A 17,507-nucleotide genomic window follows, 5' to 3' on the forward strand; every position below is an offset into this window, starting at 1 on the left:
ACCACACTCTGAACTAGGACATGTTTCAACTTTGTGTGGTGCACTGACTAGAGATGATGGGAAGGCATGCAGTGTAGTTTGTCTACTCTTTGGCACTACAGTGATCAGGGTGAGCATGTGATACAGCTTATGCATTCAATCATTTGTTTTCCCAGTGCTAGGTGCTGATGAATGGCCAGAGAACCAGCTAGGGACTTTAAATTTACTGCATTTGATACTGAAGGTTACAGACGCTCCAGGAAAACTCAGGAGACATTCTAGTTGTATTTGTTTGAAACTCTCAGGTATCAGTGGAAGAGAATCAGGCCGAAAAAGAAGTGTCTCAGTAATGAGCTCATTAGATGGCAATTACTGGGTTAGCCACAGACATGATATAACATCCTCCCAGTGATCAATATTTATGAGAGCTTTCCACCTCATCTCCAGCCTCTGACAGCTGTGTGAGGGACTCGTTCACATTTCTCAGCCTCTAATAGCTAACAGCTCAACCAAAGTACTCTAAGCATCCAAGTAAGAAAACAGCTTTTTTCTTACAGGCTTGTCAGCTTGAGATAAAGTCTTTGTTAGCTGGTATTTTCATCACTAATGCTAGATGCTTTGCACATTGGAACCAAGGATGGGGAAGTGAAAAGTTCTCAATGCAGTCATCCCTTAATGCCGCTTGTTCTTAAACTACACGGATCCAGGCTCGTCATTGCTTTTTGGCTTTGTATTGTTGTGTAAACCTCTTGAGATCCCGCCCCTCCTAATAAGTTGCACAAAGCTGTTATTGCATCAACTTTAGTTGATACAATTACAGCTTTGGGTGTTGTTTTAAACTTCGTAACAGGCTTGGTGTTTTCTGCTTTCTCATCATTACTGTCATCCCTGTACATGGGGTCTCCCTTATAAACCTGATTTTTGCCACTTCATCAAATCCCCATGCTGAGCCATGCTTTTCCCTCTTCTCTCAAGACATGATTACTCGTCCATGACTTTTCAAAGACTTATTAGCTATGGCACCACAGGGAGTCAGCTACACATCTTGCCAGCTGAGACTCCTTTTGGCCATGTTGTTTTTCATGATTTGCAGTGGGTCCTTTCTTTATAGTAATACCCGGCAAAGTAAGTTTTCTCTGTAGAACTACCAGGGTACTTTTGTAGTCGAGAGAAATATGGCCGTAAGGAAGCCTTCTAAATTCAGTCTTCAAGGGGTTTAGCTTTGACAAGGTAGCTGTGAAGTAAGGTAGCAAGAGCTCACTCTGAAATCACTGTAACTACCACAACATGTGGTCGAGGCTTTGCTTCAGAGGTTGTCATGCTGACTGAAAGTTTTTAAACTTAGGTTCTTGGACTTCAACTTATTATCACATTTTTCAGCGCAGTCAAACTTTTCATTTATTTTTCTTTAAGCCTTTGTTATATGCTATAGCCTTAGGTGATGTTTAAAGCAACTACAAGGAATTTTCAACTAGTTATGAAACAGTCTCACTTCAATACTGATGCTTCTATATGACCTACAAATTGGCTATTTCTGTGTAGTTAATCTAAATTCCTGTCAGTGGGTCACTGTCCCTGTGGAATCAGAGAAAGCAATTTCTCTGGGTCTATGTTTTCGTTTTTCCATGCTATATATGTTCATGTTGAGACACACAGGCTGAGACCTGACTCAAGCTCTGTATTAATTGTTTGTAACCTAATTTAATGTTAATGTAGTTAGTAAACCTGTGGGTTAGCCTCATGTTAGCATAATGATATGTATCGGTCCTAGCTCCGCAGCTGCCCAGCGGCCCATTTTAACTTTCAGAATCTGGTTGACAGTCAACCCGGCTCTGCTGAGCTCTGCCTCTGGCTTGATGTCTTGTCCTCCCTGCCTTTGCTGATGCTTCCCTCGACCATGTTTAGCTCCGCTGCCTGCTGTCCGGACCGAGCTGTTACCCTGCTAGCTGGTCGGCTAACGCTGCATAAGCCTCAGAGCAAGCTGCACCCAGACCCAAAAATGTTACTGTTTTTTTTCTGCTTCCTTCCTTGCATGAAATACCATCACCGTTGGTGCTGCAGTTTTGTGTGTTTCTAAGCCAAACTTTCAAACGTTCGCTGCAGTCAGCCATGGTCTAGGATGGAAACAGAGGTGTCTCTTCACACATGCTATGCTGATGTCTTTCTTTCACTTGGTTTCAAAACAAATACATGGCTAGAGTAGATCAAGGTCTTTATGACATGAAGTGGTGTTGCTCATGGGAAATCTTCATTCCAGGAAACACGACTGGCTTTATCCAGCTGCCAAAATCAACACAAATCAAACTACTGTACTCCTACTTAGGGATGGCGAAAATGGAAAATTTTCTTGGTCGACCACCGGGCCTCATTAATCGGTTTATTTCGGTTAACCGAGAATATTATTTTACTGTCTGTAAACCATAAAAGAATAACTGCAACAAATAGAAGCTAGCAGCGCTAGCACCGGCGCCATTGTCTTGCCCCGGACGCATACCACTACGTCCGCGACAAACATAAGCTTGGCTCGTTTCTCCCGTAGATATCTATAATATCTATAATATAATTATAATATACTATAATATAATTATTATCAATATCTATGGTTTGTCCGGTCTGTCTCTACCGTGCTGAGTTCTGTGCGTAATGACGTCATCGAAACCCGGCAGAGTGTCCCGTCGCCATGTTTACCGTATTACACTGGATGTAAGCGCAAGAGCAACTTCTCCGCCTTCAGGAACAGTTGGAATTTTTCGATCGATAAAACCTTACGGTAGTTACGGTATTTACAATCTGACATGTGCATTTGTGTCGGCGACGACACGTTCGGACTAGAGTGCCTGTAGAGAGAGAGTGGCGACAACTCCGTTCACTCCAATGGTTCCGTTTTTTCACAGCAGTGGCGGCGTAAGAAGACGCCTCTCTCTACAGGCACTCTAGTTCGGGCTTAAAGGGTTTTTAACCAACAAGATTATTTGGTTAAAGTTCAAACGGTCAACAACCGGTCAAACGGCCACCGGTTAGCATCCCTACTCCTACTTTGGGTAAGATTTTTTTTAACTGTCATTGATACAGCTTGAAATTTATGTTATTGTTTGTCTGATTGATAGATCAATAGATATGAGTTCAGTGTTGTGTTTCTTAATTAAATGTCTGATTATTGTAACTGTAATACTGTTCCTTTTTTTTCTTGGCATTTGATTGCTTGCCATGAAATCTCAACAACCCTGCACTTTGTTCAGCTGAACTGTTATATAGATAGCTGGCTTGAATGCTCAAACAGATCACAGTCTGTTCTGTCAGCCTAACACTTCGGCTGTTGGCATTGCTTTTTTTGTTATCTGTCTGTTAAATTTCCTTTCTCTGCAAACATTGTCACCCCCATCACGTACTATAGAGCAAAAACTGTGTTGAGAGATGACCAAAATGCTAGCAGTGTCCCCAACAACCATTAGAAGCATTTCGGATGCAGTTATCACAGTCAGATATGAGGCTCATTTTCCCATTATTGCTGATAACCCATGCAGACTGTGTAGCATATGCTCTGGGCAATGAGTAATGCACTGTGTAAAGCTTTATCAATGCTTTTGCAGCTGTTTTTGTGAATATTTTATCAAATAAACTATAGCGTATTGTCCCCTTTGTTTGTGTGTGTATGTGTGTGTGTGCGCCCTCACGCATTTTAATTAAATTCACAACATCTGGCAGAGTAACTGATCCCACTTCAGGCTTTTATTAGGGAAAAAAAACCTATAGGCTGCATTTGCTTTTGCTGATTGAATGAGTAGGCACCAGGTAAGAGCATGGTAATTCAGTTTGATTTTGATCCCTTATTTCACAATTCAGTTGGAGAATGTTTTTTTTTTTTTTTTTTTTTTTTTCCAACAATCAGAAGTTTATCTTAGTGCCGTATTTTACTACACTTTAATTGTGCAGACTGTTCCGAATGCATTTTGACAAAGTATAGTCTGAACGACTAGGCAGGATGTAGAGCCTGGCAAAGGTTTGTGAACAGTGATAGGGCTCACACTTAATCAGGTTATTACGTTGTTCCATATTAAATCAGTAGATATGCAGAGGTTGAGCTGAGTCGTTCTAAATCCACCCTCCTGTTGTCCCTGTCAGATTATTGTCACACCGAGAAAGTTTGACAGTTTTGTGTAGAAATGGATGTTAATTCACTTCCAACAGTGATTTGTAATGTTAATTCTCTGGGCTGTTAGTTTTCATACATGGAAGCTGGGTCTGAAACTTAGCTTTTTCTTGAGCCAGCCATTATGTCTGGTGGATGGGGGGCAGGGGGTCAATATGAAAATGAAAATCACTGAATGCTTCGTGAAACATTGTTTAAATCAAACATTATTTAATTTTTAAGAGAAAATAGATTCCCCAGTGTGATTAAATTTAGTAGCAGTAATAATCACAACATCTAGTCTTTTTCCATTAAGAAAGGCAGGGTTACGAAAGGTAGTGTGAAATCTCTAATAAACCTTAAAAACGTGTCACTCGGGGGTATTGTTTCTCCCCATAGATATGTTTTCTATCATCTTGCCCAGACTTTGAAATGTGCTTATGTAGACGTGCCTGAGGCAGCAAACTATCCACAAACATAATAAGAGTTTTATTTGAGCAGTGGAAAAAGTAGCTTTATATAGAATGGGAAGGAGGCAACTGAGAGAGAGAGAGGGGAAGGGAGAGGAGTGGGCTGAGAGAAAGAAAGAGAGATGGAGGCAGTGCCACATTGTTTTAGACAGCTTACTAACGTTATATAACGTAATATAATTTTGCCTATGATTTTCGTACAAATTTCCAAGTTTGCACTCGGTGCCGCTTTAGCAGGTATAGAAATGGTGCTCAAAGCAGATCACAGACATGTCCAATCAGAGTAGCTTAATGAACGCAAGAATTTGTGGGAGTTGAAATTTCATATTCTGTGATTGCCGTAACCTCATGAACGTACATTTATATTATATGTATTTTTTGGCAGCTTGATTTCTACATGACAACATGTCTGGTAAATTAGTTCTGGACACTGATATAATCAACCCACATTAGGCGGGTGGTTGTCTGCAATGACAGTGGTGCTTACAACACGCTACATCCTAACCAGGGCGATGCTTTGAGGCTGGCCCTGTGCTATAGTCTCCTTGACTCTACAAGCAAAAGACATTTTCCAGGTGGGGATTAATGGAGAGAAAAAAGTGAAAAACAACCAATAACATGAAGATCGGAAAGTGGTTGGAAATTAAAAACTGGACACAGTATTGTCAGTTTGCCTCTGACTGAGACTGAAGTTTGGAAAGTTGTGAATTGTAAAATGTGTAGGATCGCTGAACTGTTCCTGACTGTGAGCTCCAGCAGTCATATCCTATCCTTTCCAAGTCAACCTCAGGACCCCTACTTTGGCTCAAGTTGAATTTCAATCATCTGCCTCTGCATTCTTGCCCACCTGAAGTATCACTAGTAGATGTTTTTGTAAACAACACATCTGTGTACATGAGTGATTGATTGAACAATTATTTTAGTTATTTATTGTTTGTTTGGTTAAAACTTCTTAACTGCATGAGTAATGCTTGTTGGGCAAGTGGGAATTTGTCAGAGGAAATTGACTTCATAATATTGAAAGACAGAAGTGTCTTGCTGCTGTCAACACAGCTGAACTGAATGTAACAATTTGGCTGTCTTATTTAGATTTCCTGATTCCCCGTGAGAAAGAATAATAGCAAGTGACGATGAGGGACAGAATGTAGGCCTTGTTGACAGGATTTCAGTCCCAGTTCAATCAGTCCCAATTTAGAGTTGCAGTTATCTAGAGCGAAAAGAAAAAAAGTACTTTTTGGTGGTGATTTATCTGTAAATACACGAGAGGCAGTGTTAACTTGAGCTGATTTAGCACACTTTAGATTATTATTCACCAGATTAAATTCAGCACTCCTTCAAACTGAGAAGGTCAGGCTAGGTTTTAATTGATTCTGCAGAGGCCAGAATTCATTTCATGTGTGCATTAAGTGTGTACTTTTTCTTGTATATGAGAAAAACGGAAATTGGGTACATATCATATTTGTAACCTCTTTAAACAATCTTTAAGGGCCTTGCAAATGAATTTCAACCCCTTGACACTTTCAGAATGAATTTATGCTGAATTAAGTTCTATGTAGAGTACTCTGCACAAAATGACAAGATACATGTGAGTGGAATATTTAAATTATAGAGTGACTCAGTAGGGTTGGGCAACATGTAAACTGCTAGCCATCAGCCCAACAACTGGTGATTTCCAATATATTGGGGGCCCTTGGAATATTATGTTTGACGTTGCATGTTTACATTCTGTGCTGTCCAGCCTGCGATCCAATCTGCAATACGGCTGTACTGATTCATCGATCTGGATCATTGAACGCTCAACAATACAACAGGATCAATGCAAAGTGTGACCATCGATCATCATTATCATCATCATGTTTCAGATCATGCCATCTTTATTTTGAAATTCTCATGACGCGCTAATGTCACTGTTTCCTCCTAGGCGCACCTGAAACCATGGTAGTAGCTAGCTAGCGGGGCGCTAATATGACAAGAGTCGAAGATGAAGATGAGGAGAATATTCGCTCTCCTGTCAGAAATTAGTCAACTGTGTGGAAATACCTTTAGGGTTCATGTTGTTTTGCAAATGAAAGCTAACCATTTAGATTAACCTTCATCCTCTCCATCCTTGTTGCTGAAGAAATAACTTCTCTCTATCTCTCTGCCTTCCCCATACTGAGAAAAAAATTTAATTATATAGATATTAAATAATAAATAAAAAAAAAAAGAGGGCAACGGCATCAGAAAAATTATTTTGCCTTGTGTTCTTCATTTATTTATTTTCTTGTTTTTGTTAAAAAAAAAAAAAATTAAAAAATTAAAATGAACCAATACCAAGAGTAGTGCATCGATGAAATCCTAACGACTCTCATGCCGAGTTTGGATTGCACTTACTTGATCCATGGAAAAAATACAGTGATCATTCAAGTGTTGCAAGTATGGTTATAGTTATGTGTATAGTTATGGTATGATGGCGGAGGAGAAGGAGAGGCATTCACACCTGGGCACCAGTGTCCCGTGGACCCTTTGTTCCAGTGTAAATGTGAATATTTTGTGTGGAGAACACCACTAAAACATCTGTATTTATTTTCCTTTTTTTTTTTCCTAATTATGAAAACACAGGCCTTCAAAGCCTAAATGTTTAGGAAAAAAAACATGGAAAGGATGAGGCCATTGTGTCCAATATTGTACATACCTAGTTAAGGTTTCCTGAAAGAGTTTTGAAATGGGTACACATAATGGTTTGAGCCAGTCATTTGGTTTGTCCCTGTGATACACAGGTGATGGTTGAATTGTCCAATTTTTTAATGTCTGATAGGATAGAAAATACAGGGTGCTGTTGAAGGTCTGTACTGTACTTTATACCTAGTAGTTCTCATCAGGCTCTCATCTTTTCCCCTGGTCTTTCTGGCTGCTGTTCTGTAGTGCGTTGTTCGTGCTTCACCAGACAAAATGAAAGTGGCAACAGCAAAAAATGTGTTTTACCACATCAGAGCTATGCAATATATTGTATCATATATCAGAACAGGACAAATAACACGATTACAGCCTTTTTCAGAAATGGCTCCAGTATCTGTAATTTTTGTTGTCCGTGAAGCATGCAATTTAAAACTTTGGCGACAACTGAAGCTGAGCAAATTAGCTATATAGTTTGTGTGTGAAGAAATCTTAGTTAATCCTGCTGTATATGTTTCTATCATGTTACATTTCCATCATATACCAGTGATCATCAGCCCTATTAGTCTGCGTAGTCTGACACTTACCTTGGATGACCCACAGCAGCCGCCACTTTTTACTGCAGCAGAGTATTAGGAAATACCATTACACTGAGTTGAACCTGTCAGAATCCAGTTCTGATGTTAAGTTGTTCAGAAGTTTGTAATTACCCGATTTCCTTGCAAAAAACAGTTTAAAGATATTGGCTAGATATTATTTTGAAAATGTTTAGGCATCTAGTCTATTACCAGGCCACATTTGGTTGAAAAGTGAACGTCTGGACTACTTATCGCTGTTGTTTCAACATGCAGCATTTCACCAGTTATATTTCTAATTTCATTTTACAGACGGGGCGCATAGGCTCTTCAGGCCCACATTTGCAGCAGAGGCACATCAAATGGTTCAATATTTGTTAAATCACATTTCATAGCACTATCCCAATATCCAGCTAATTGTACATTGGCTTTTTGCTCCATATCACACAGCCCTACTACTTGTCCAACGTCACTCCTGGGTTGTCTTTTATTGTCGCTCTTACTTGTTTGTGCCAGTTCCTGTCTTTTACATGCGTCTTTGTAGTTGATACCTACTTGAACTGCACACAAACTCAGTGTTCTTTTTTATTTGCTGTGGTGTGTGTTTTGCTTTATGTTGCTCAATACTGGTGTGTTGTATTAAATATTCATGCGGGCTGATGTGCTGACTAAATAGGCTCCTGGCATACATTATGTACTGGCACAGATATCAGATGGTGGCATACATTATCTTCATTACCTGACTGTGACCGGCAGATGGCTGGAGAAAACATTGCATACATTAACATTAATATCACCTGCTTGAACTAGCATGGTCAGATGAATCCACCACTATCACAGCTCACCACTGGCTTCAAGTCTTGCCTTATAAAAGATTTGAGTCGGAAAAGCCTGGTTTATGTGAAAGTTTGAAAGGCTTTATAAAACTTGGTCTCAGCTACTGCTTTCAACAGATAACACACACACACGCACGCACATACACGCTTCTCTAAAAATTTCAAGGAGCTGTAGCCTTGAGTTACTGCAAAATTTAACTGCTGAGAGGCAGAGTAATCATGCAGTGTTGGAGAGAAAGGTTACATCAGAGCAACAAAACACATGCATTCATTCATTATATCTATTCCACTGTGTTCTCCTCGTGTCTGTCAGTGTTGTGTTTGTGTATGTAAGTGGTGGTTTTCTCTTGCCTGAACTCGGTCTCTACTTTTGTGACATTTTGTATGAGTATGCTGCATGTCTGCTGATCATATAACATAGCTTCTAGTTAAATAAGCCTCTGTAGATTTTCTTTGTCACATTGCTGTGAAAACATGTAAAGCTCACAGCATAACCGAGGAGGTCAATTCAGGTATTGCCTGCTGACTTCTTCTATGAACTTGAATGTTTTAAGCTGGAGACTGAAAAGACTATTATAAATATCAAGCCACTGTTTGCTGTCCCAAGGAATTAAATATTAAACAGGGCCTATTTTACTAATTGTGCTAATTGTGTGTTCCGCTTTCCTTTTATTGGAGGCTATTTAATCACTTAATTATCAGTTATACAAAATCTATAACATAGTCCTGGCATAAGTAGTTCTTACAGCTACCCACAGGCCAAAGTAATGATGTATTACACCATTAAACGTAAAACAGTTTTCAGATTTCTTCTTTTTTGGGTCTTTTGCCACATTAAAGTAACATATTACTACTGGAGTGTTTGTGTGTGCGTGTTATATTGTTGTCAATAAAATTAACTAACTAACTAACTATGTACACAACACTACATGAAGGTGGAAATAAAGAGCTATTCTAGGTGGTACAATGAGCTCCCCTGTCAGCCCGTATTTCTGTGAAACCATTTGTACAAATTTTATTCGGGGTGTATGTATAGATATTACGCCGGCAGGCTGCCTGGTTATTTTGTGTGTGTGTTTTTCCAAATCTTTCATCTTTCCGTCTGTATAAGGTTCAAGTGAGTCTTTATAAGCACTACATGGTAGTAGAAGTAAACCGCTATTCTAGGTGTTAGGATCAGTTACCCTGCCACAAGGTATTACTGTCAAACAGATACCCTTGTGTGTGGATGTTAGTCGTGGTGCATGTTTAGGTGCATGTGTGCGCCTGACATATAGTTCAGCTGTTCTGCCACTCTAAATCACCTCTGCTTTTGTCCTAGAAACCCACCTTAGGGCTTGTCTGTTTTCCTCCAGGCATTTGCTCATCCAAATCTGTCTTCTGGGCCTTTTTGCTCCAGTCACCAGGGTTTATTCTGTCTGTCCTCCTTTTTCTTTTCCTGCCTCTTTTTTCCTCTGTCTGCCTGCTCATTTCCTCATTGTTCTCATCATCCATGTTATTTTCAGATAAAAGCTAGGCCCTACTTTCATGTATCTCCTCTCATACCTCGTGTTTCTGTCCTCTTATCCAGAACACTCTTATCACTCTATCAGTCCCTCCCTCTCCTTTCCACTTCTCATCTTTTATCCCTTTTACGCCGTTTCTTCTCAGTGGCCTGGCAAGCTGCTATGATTTTTAGGATTTTTAGTATGGCTTAATCTACATAGCCACCCCTTCTCCTTCATAACGCACACACAACCTGACACAGACAGAGTGACAAATTTGCCAAATGTGTTATCATTATGCCTGTGTGTTTAAAATGTTCAGAGGATTTGAGGTTTGTTGGAGGGAAAGCCACGCAGGTCGGTACTCCTTGGTCTTTTTAGGACTTCACATAGGCCTGGCATAGCTTCAGTGTATGGTTAGGAGGTTTGTGCTAACTGAAAAATTAATGCTCCTCCACACAACTTTTAACCAGAGCAACTGGGATGCCTCTGCAGAACAGTGTGGTATAGCTGATACTGTGGATCACCTTTTGCCTGTAATAAATAAGTCAAATCTGGTAGTAGTTATTCACAATTCACACTGAATATTAGGAACATATATCTGGTATTATTTTAAGTTTAATGTGAAGGGAATAGGAAACATCTCAACTCTTCTCTCTCTTTTTAAACAGTCAGAGATTTTTGATCTCTGGTCTGTCAGCTGTAACCCACACACTGACAACAGGAGAGAAGGGAATGTCCACATGGAGTTGCATTTTTTTAGCGCTGTCGCTTCACAGCAAGAAGGTCCTGGGATCGATTCCCAGATGGCTGGCCAGGGTCCTTTCCAAGTGGAGTTTGCATGTTCTCCCTCTGTCTGCGTGGGTTTTTGCCAGGAGCTCCAGTTTCCTCCCACATGCTAAAGACATGCAAGTTAGGTGAAATGGAGATGCTAAATTCCCCCCTAGGTGTGAATTTGTGTATGTGAATGTCCTTGTTCCCTGCCTTCTACCCAGTGATCGCTGGGACAGGCTCCAGCACTCCCGCGATCGTAATTAGGATAAGCGGTTTGGAAAAAGGATGAATGAATGAATCTGGAGGTCACCCCCTGGGGAAACTGTAATTATACTCACTCAGCACTGACCTATAGAGATCCATTCTGTCTCTATTAACAAGCACCTAGAAGCAAATAAGAACAAAACATCAGAGACAAACTATGAGTTATTTAATGCTGAGTTAATGATATTGCAGAGGGAAGGGCATGCTGAATAATTTAGGTGTTGTCTTTGTTCATAGATCTTAACAACCTCTCTCACCCCAGTGGTAGTTAAGATCTAAATTAATGGTAGCAGGCAAAGGGCCAGTTGAACTTACTGCTGAAACAACTCCTTTGTTGCATCATGTATATTGTGAAGTTGGTTGAAAAAACTGTCCAAGATGACAACTTCAGAGTCTCTTTACTGACTTTAAGTCGTGTAAGTCGGTGCCTTTATCTATAAGCATACTCATTAATGCGTGATGTCAGCCCTATTTTTGTTTGGTTAATTGCCTTTTCAGCATATAAGAGAACAACTGGAGATGTTGAACAGGATGGTATTATAAAAAAAAAAAATAGAAGTATTTTCAAAAATCAGCTTTGTGTTTTTATAGGTCTACGTGAATTTTGCCTCCAGTCAAGCTTTTTTTTTTTTTTTTTATAACACCCAAGCAACTGTACAATTCAAGACCATTTTCCCTGGAATTTATAAATGGTGTGTTTTGGTATTTTAGTCATCCAAATGTTTTAATGGTTTGCGGTTCCACCATTCCCATGTGTTTACTTCATTCTGCACTAATAATCAAAAACTTACCTGGAAAGATTTATTGGGTCACTGTTGGTTACTTTTTGGTGCATATTTCCCAGATTACCTAAGAGCCCAGCGATAAAACAAATAAATAATAGTTCCCAGTGAACTAAGCCACTGAGATCATCCATTTATTTTTTTCCCAGTGTTTTAGATGTTTTAAACACAAGCTGAAGTACTTATCTATTCCCCCTTCTCTTCTCCATCTCTGCATTCCTCCATCACATACCTCTGTACCTTTTGCTAAAGTGAAAAATCTGTTATTTTGTTTCAGAGCTGAGCTCCGAGAACCTGCGGACCTGCTTCCAGATAGTCAACGCCTACATTTACTTGTCGGCCACAGAGTTCCTGCAGGTAGGACAAACACATAGACACACTCGCGCATGCATGTGCATACATCGTGGTAACATAGTGTATCTGTAATTAACTACCACCCTTTTTGTGTATGAAATGTATCTGTAGAACTACGCCGAAGCCCTGTGTCGATCCTTCTGTGACTTACTCAAAGACATCACCAATGAGGGACAGGTCCAAGTGCTCAAGGTACAGTCACTCCATCCTTTATTCATTAGTGTAATACCTCTGTTTATTATTCTCCTCCATTTATCCTGCCCCAGCCCACCCAGGGCTCTCTCTGAGTACACAGCTTTTCATCCTCCATCCTTCACTCCCACCTCAATGTTTTCCAGAGCATGTTTGGCCTCCACAGCATTCTCCATGTATATTTAATAGTGAACTGGTTTCTGAGAACCCTGTGAGCTGGCAGTGGGGTCATGACTCTGAGTGCGTAATCGGGGAATAGAGGGATGAAAACGATGTGCACTGGAAGTAGGATAAAACAACTTGAAACACACACACACACACACACACACACACACACACAGTGAGTTGTTTGTCAGTGGCTGTGTAATTAACTTGTTCCTGCTTCACTGCTTACTGCTGTCCCTATCATTAATAGAAAAATGAGGTGACAGTACTCCTTATTAATTGACACCAGATTTAATTTCAGCATGAACCATGATATTGCCATAACTAAGAAATGTTCAGAAATGACAGTTAAACAATTTCTCTACCATTAGAGTGAATTGAAAGCACAGCTGTTGTCAAACCTAATTTGCATATTCCTGAGAAATATCAACCGAATTTTTCCCAATGTGATTAACTGTTGTTTTCTAAATCCTGCTGATCATGCCCCAATTTCACCTCATCTCTACCCATGTTTCAACTCCCCTTCCTCCCAAGATCTATATCAGCATGAAATACCTTTCTACTTTGTGAGTATGAGCGTATTGTCGTGTATAACAACTGACTATAAAGATGACATACCTGACAACAGACTAGACTTGACAAGGCTGGACAACACTGTCAGCAACCTTTATAGCTGGAGGTAGCCAGTACACAACGTCTATATATCTGCAGTCTCAAGGAAATCAACACACTGATCAGCATATTGTTTGTTTATTGCCTGCTGGGTCTCCCCTTTCCAGCCCCACAGGCTTTCTGTTTTGCTCCTTGTCACAAAAATCTTTGGTTTTCTCTCAATTTTCATCTTCTCTCACAGCTTGTGCAGCAAAAGTTTTCAACAAGCCACTTGTCTTATAGTGTAATAGTGGTGATGCGCTCCTTACTGAAACACTTACACTGATAGACATAGTCACACACAGACCTATCAGTTCAGATCAGCGCTTGTTTTTCTTAACATGAACCAGTGGACTTTTTAAAATTGTTTGTTCAGGCAGGTGATAAATAACCTGCCACTGGCCAAATATTTTTCACTTTATCCAGACAGTCCGACAACCAGTTATGCCAAATGCTTTTTAAAGGATGGAACACCCATTCAAATATTTATCAGCAACATTTATCTATAAGAGAGCGAGGCATCCTGGTGCTACAATACAGGATATTAAGACATATTATATTATATCATATTATATTATACTATATTATATTATATTATATTATGTAGCTTATGTTATAGGGTAGTACATATTAAGAGTTACAGAACAGTCAAATACTTTTGAGACAGTCACCGCTTTTAAAACATCCAAGTTTGTGTCTAAGTTTGTAGGTGAGACGTTGTCATTGATAACTGAATAGGCCTCATCTGATATACTGTGAGCTTCATATTTTTGCGGTGTAGTGTGCCACTGTGTGAACAAATTAGTAGTTATGTCTAATGCCATATTTGCCTACAGGAGATACAATTGAATATTCAGTCAGCTATTCTCCAGAAGTGCTCAAAAAGACTCCCTTAAGTAGTACTCATTCTCAATAAATTAAGGACAAAAGCGGGTAAACCACATCAGTTACCCACAATGCCAAACAAAGTAAATTATGGGTTTGACATTGACTTGTAAAAATGGCAGTGGATTCTCCTGATCTGATCTGGGGGGTGATCTGATCTCATTTTTGTGCCAGTCAGTAGCCTAACTCTTGAAAGTGGACTCAACTGCAGTTTTGAAATGGCTGTATAAAAGTCAAGTTCGCTTGAATAGAGAAATTATTTAATTTTAGAGACACTTGTTTGGAAAATGGCATTCGGGTTTGAGGTGTGGATCCTTTGTTTTTGCTGAGAAAATGCCAAGCTTAATGCAAATCGAGTTTACAAAACTGGTTTTACCTAACATGACTTTTCCTGGTTTACTGTCATTATTGTCAAGTAGTATTTAGCATTTGCGCACACACCACAGCTGAGAACGGTCCCCATCATCCAAATTTAAAATAAGGTAATATATAAAACAAACTTGTCAAATCCTCAGAAATCTAACAAAATTAGTGAACTCCTAGGGCTCTTGTTGACAGTACTGAAATTGTCAATATAGAGAGACAGTCATACAAGGCTCTGGGCACTGTTGTGCAGAGACGCTGGGTAAAGGTAAAAAGCATTTATTTCAAATTAGGACATATCTAGGCCAATAAAAACACAGCCCAGTTTTGACCATGCAAAGTCTTCCTCAAAGCACGGTTGGAGAGATGTGAAGCCGAGTGGAGTGAACGAGCTGGTTCCATATTTCCTGTTTTGACAAGATGGTTTGTAACCTGGAGCAGTGCAGCCTCTGTGCTATGTAGCAATCTGAAACCTCATCGAAACTTCTGAAATATGTTATTGTGGCTGAGGGAGAAAGTTAGATGATGTGCAGCTACTTTCTCCAAGGCATTGAAATGATATTTTGCAAAAAGGGTTAGAGCTACCGGGGTCCAAAACATTGACAGATTAAATCGGAGGTGGAAACTGTGTGCGGGAGTGTTTTCTCTGACAGAACCTGATAAGATATGCCATTAGGCTATCATTGTTGGTATATTTTCATTTCTGAAGTGCTGGGCAAGCCATTTGAAGACAGCAGGGTCAGCTGTCACATTAACATAAAATAGATTATATCAGTGGTCAGGTCGATAGTTGTTGTGTGTGAAGTTTTGAACCAGGTTTAGGTTGCACTTAAAGGATGGGCTTGGTAGTTTTCAACCCAGCCCATATTAAAATGTTGATGCCCATTATTTATCGCCATTCACAGGTCATTCTCACTGCGAGCTTCTGTGACAGGAGGCTCAGCACTTTTCTGCAGCATCTTGCCAGCCTTCAGTACAGTCACAGTACTTGTTTTCGGCCTGAAAAAACATTATTAATGTCATTTTTGAAAACAGGAAACTCACAGCAATCAGATATGTTGTGAAAATGTTTTGGTGGATGGGCTATGCTTTCTAATAGATTTTATTTAACAGTAATGATAATGCATGGCTATGCACATTTACACCATTCTTCTGCTAAGTCATCATGTTGTCATTTTGTCATTTATGTTGTGTTCACTTCAACTTGTAACTCAGAATTTCCATAAATTTCTGGCTTGCAACATTGTGTTCTCGATGTCACTCAGGAAAAATGGACACTCTTTCCTTTGTTATTCTCCGTGGAGGAAAATAGTTTCCTCTTCTTGTGAATTCTTGTGATTAAGTTATCAAATGCACTGCTGTTGAGATAGTACCTGGTGGTTTTCTGGAATTTAATTTGGGTTTTGGGCGTTCCATAGTTAGAATGTGGGCTTGTTTTTTACAGGGACCATAGAGTTTTATGTGTTTGGCTATATGATAATGATCCTGATGACCTTGGAAGGAGCCTTGCTGTGATGAACCATGTTTACAAGTTATAACGTTACAGTTCCAGGCTATAACTTTTACTTAAAGCTAATTGGCTGTGATTATGACAGATTGGTTTTAATTCTTTCCAGTTTCTTGTGAGATGTGCTGGGCATCAAGCCAACAAAATATTGGTGTAACTAGGGAGAGATCAGAGGTGAAAGAAGGATTCAGGAACGTTCTTTGTCATAGGGCCGGCCTATTCAGTTGGCAGCTTTTGGGCCACACCCAGCCCAGAAGCAACTTTGAAGTGGCCCAGCATGCTTGGATTAAATAGGCTTAATATCAATATTTTAATTATAATATTACTTATTTAAAATATCTGTTTATAATAGCAGTGTTATTTTGTAGCCTCATATACGTGTGTGTGTGTGTGTGTGTGTGTATGTGTGTGTGTGTGTGTGTGTGTGTGTGTGTGTGTGTGTGTGTGTGTGTGTGTGTGTGTGTGTGTGTGTGTGTGTGCGCGTGCGCGTGCGCGTGCGCGTGTGCGTGTGTGTGTGTGTGTGTACCCAAAGCTAAAATAAAGGTTTTAAATAGGCTGCTGAAAACTTCTGGCCCATCTACATTTCCTGGTTTTAAAATCTGGCCTAACTGGCCTAACTGTTATTGAGTAGCCCTGTCAAAGGGTATTTTCAGATCTTGAGGTTGTGTGTAGGAGTGTGCTCTCTTGTGCTCCCTTTGTGGCAGCAGCAGAATATGTGAGCTGTTTGAGAAGTTTCTATATGCTGAATATCCGTAAGGTTTTAGAACTTTTTCTCGGTAAAGCCTAGTGGCAGATATCTGGTTCCCTCAAATCCTTTGTTCTAAGGAGAGGAGCGCCATCAGACAACAACCTTGCCAGCTTATGCAGCCAAGATACACAGCTGCAGCTCACCAGACATGGGCATGCTGAGGGGAAAAGGAACAGAGTAATCAGTATGTATGTCTTTGGAAAGTTCTGTTGACACCCTTTCTCTCCCTCCTTGTCTCTCTCATCCATTTTTGTTGTACCAGCTTGCTCCTTGCAGTTGGCTCTGTGTGCTGAGGGGCCTATCATCCGTGGATATGGTCACTGACCGTAGAGTTATATTTCCCTCTTTGAAGCTTTAATGGGGAAAATGCCATTTGTTCTAAATAGGGATATTCAGTTGTTAGCCTTAGTGGGTTGGTGTAGACAGGATTTATATTTTAGTCTTTGATCATGGAAGGTATAATGAGGAGTGAATAATCCCTTGCTGTTGTAGTTCCACATTTTTTAAGGTGTTTTTTTTTCTTGGACTGTGTCTTCATTTGAGCAAAACCAACCTCACTCGACTTTATGTCACACTAAACCAAAGCTTTGGTTGAGTGTTTTTTGGTCTAGGTGCTATTGTCTTGCTGGTTGTCGATCTAGCCAACACAAATAGGCTAGCAGTTAATACAAGCTTCCTACTTGGAAAAAACACT

General features: G+C 39.9%; 1 protein-coding gene across 1 annotated transcript in view; it reads left to right on the forward strand.

Annotated features, from left to right (window-relative positions):
• ipo11 (importin 11) overlaps positions 1-17,507 on the forward strand; it is a 172,428-nt gene that overhangs the window by 94,712 nt on the left and 60,209 nt on the right. Inside the window, exons 23-24 of the mRNA XM_030060129.1 lie at positions 12,226-12,305; positions 12,414-12,494. Coding sequence (XP_029915989.1) covers positions 12,226-12,305; positions 12,414-12,494 — 161 coding nt within the window. The remainder of the gene's footprint in view (positions 1-12,225; positions 12,306-12,413; positions 12,495-17,507) is intronic.

This window comes from Myripristis murdjan, chromosome 9 (genome assembly GCF_902150065.1).
Source record: "Myripristis murdjan chromosome 9, fMyrMur1.1, whole genome shotgun sequence".
Classification (NCBI taxonomy): domain Eukaryota; kingdom Metazoa; phylum Chordata; class Actinopteri; order Holocentriformes; family Holocentridae; genus Myripristis; species Myripristis murdjan.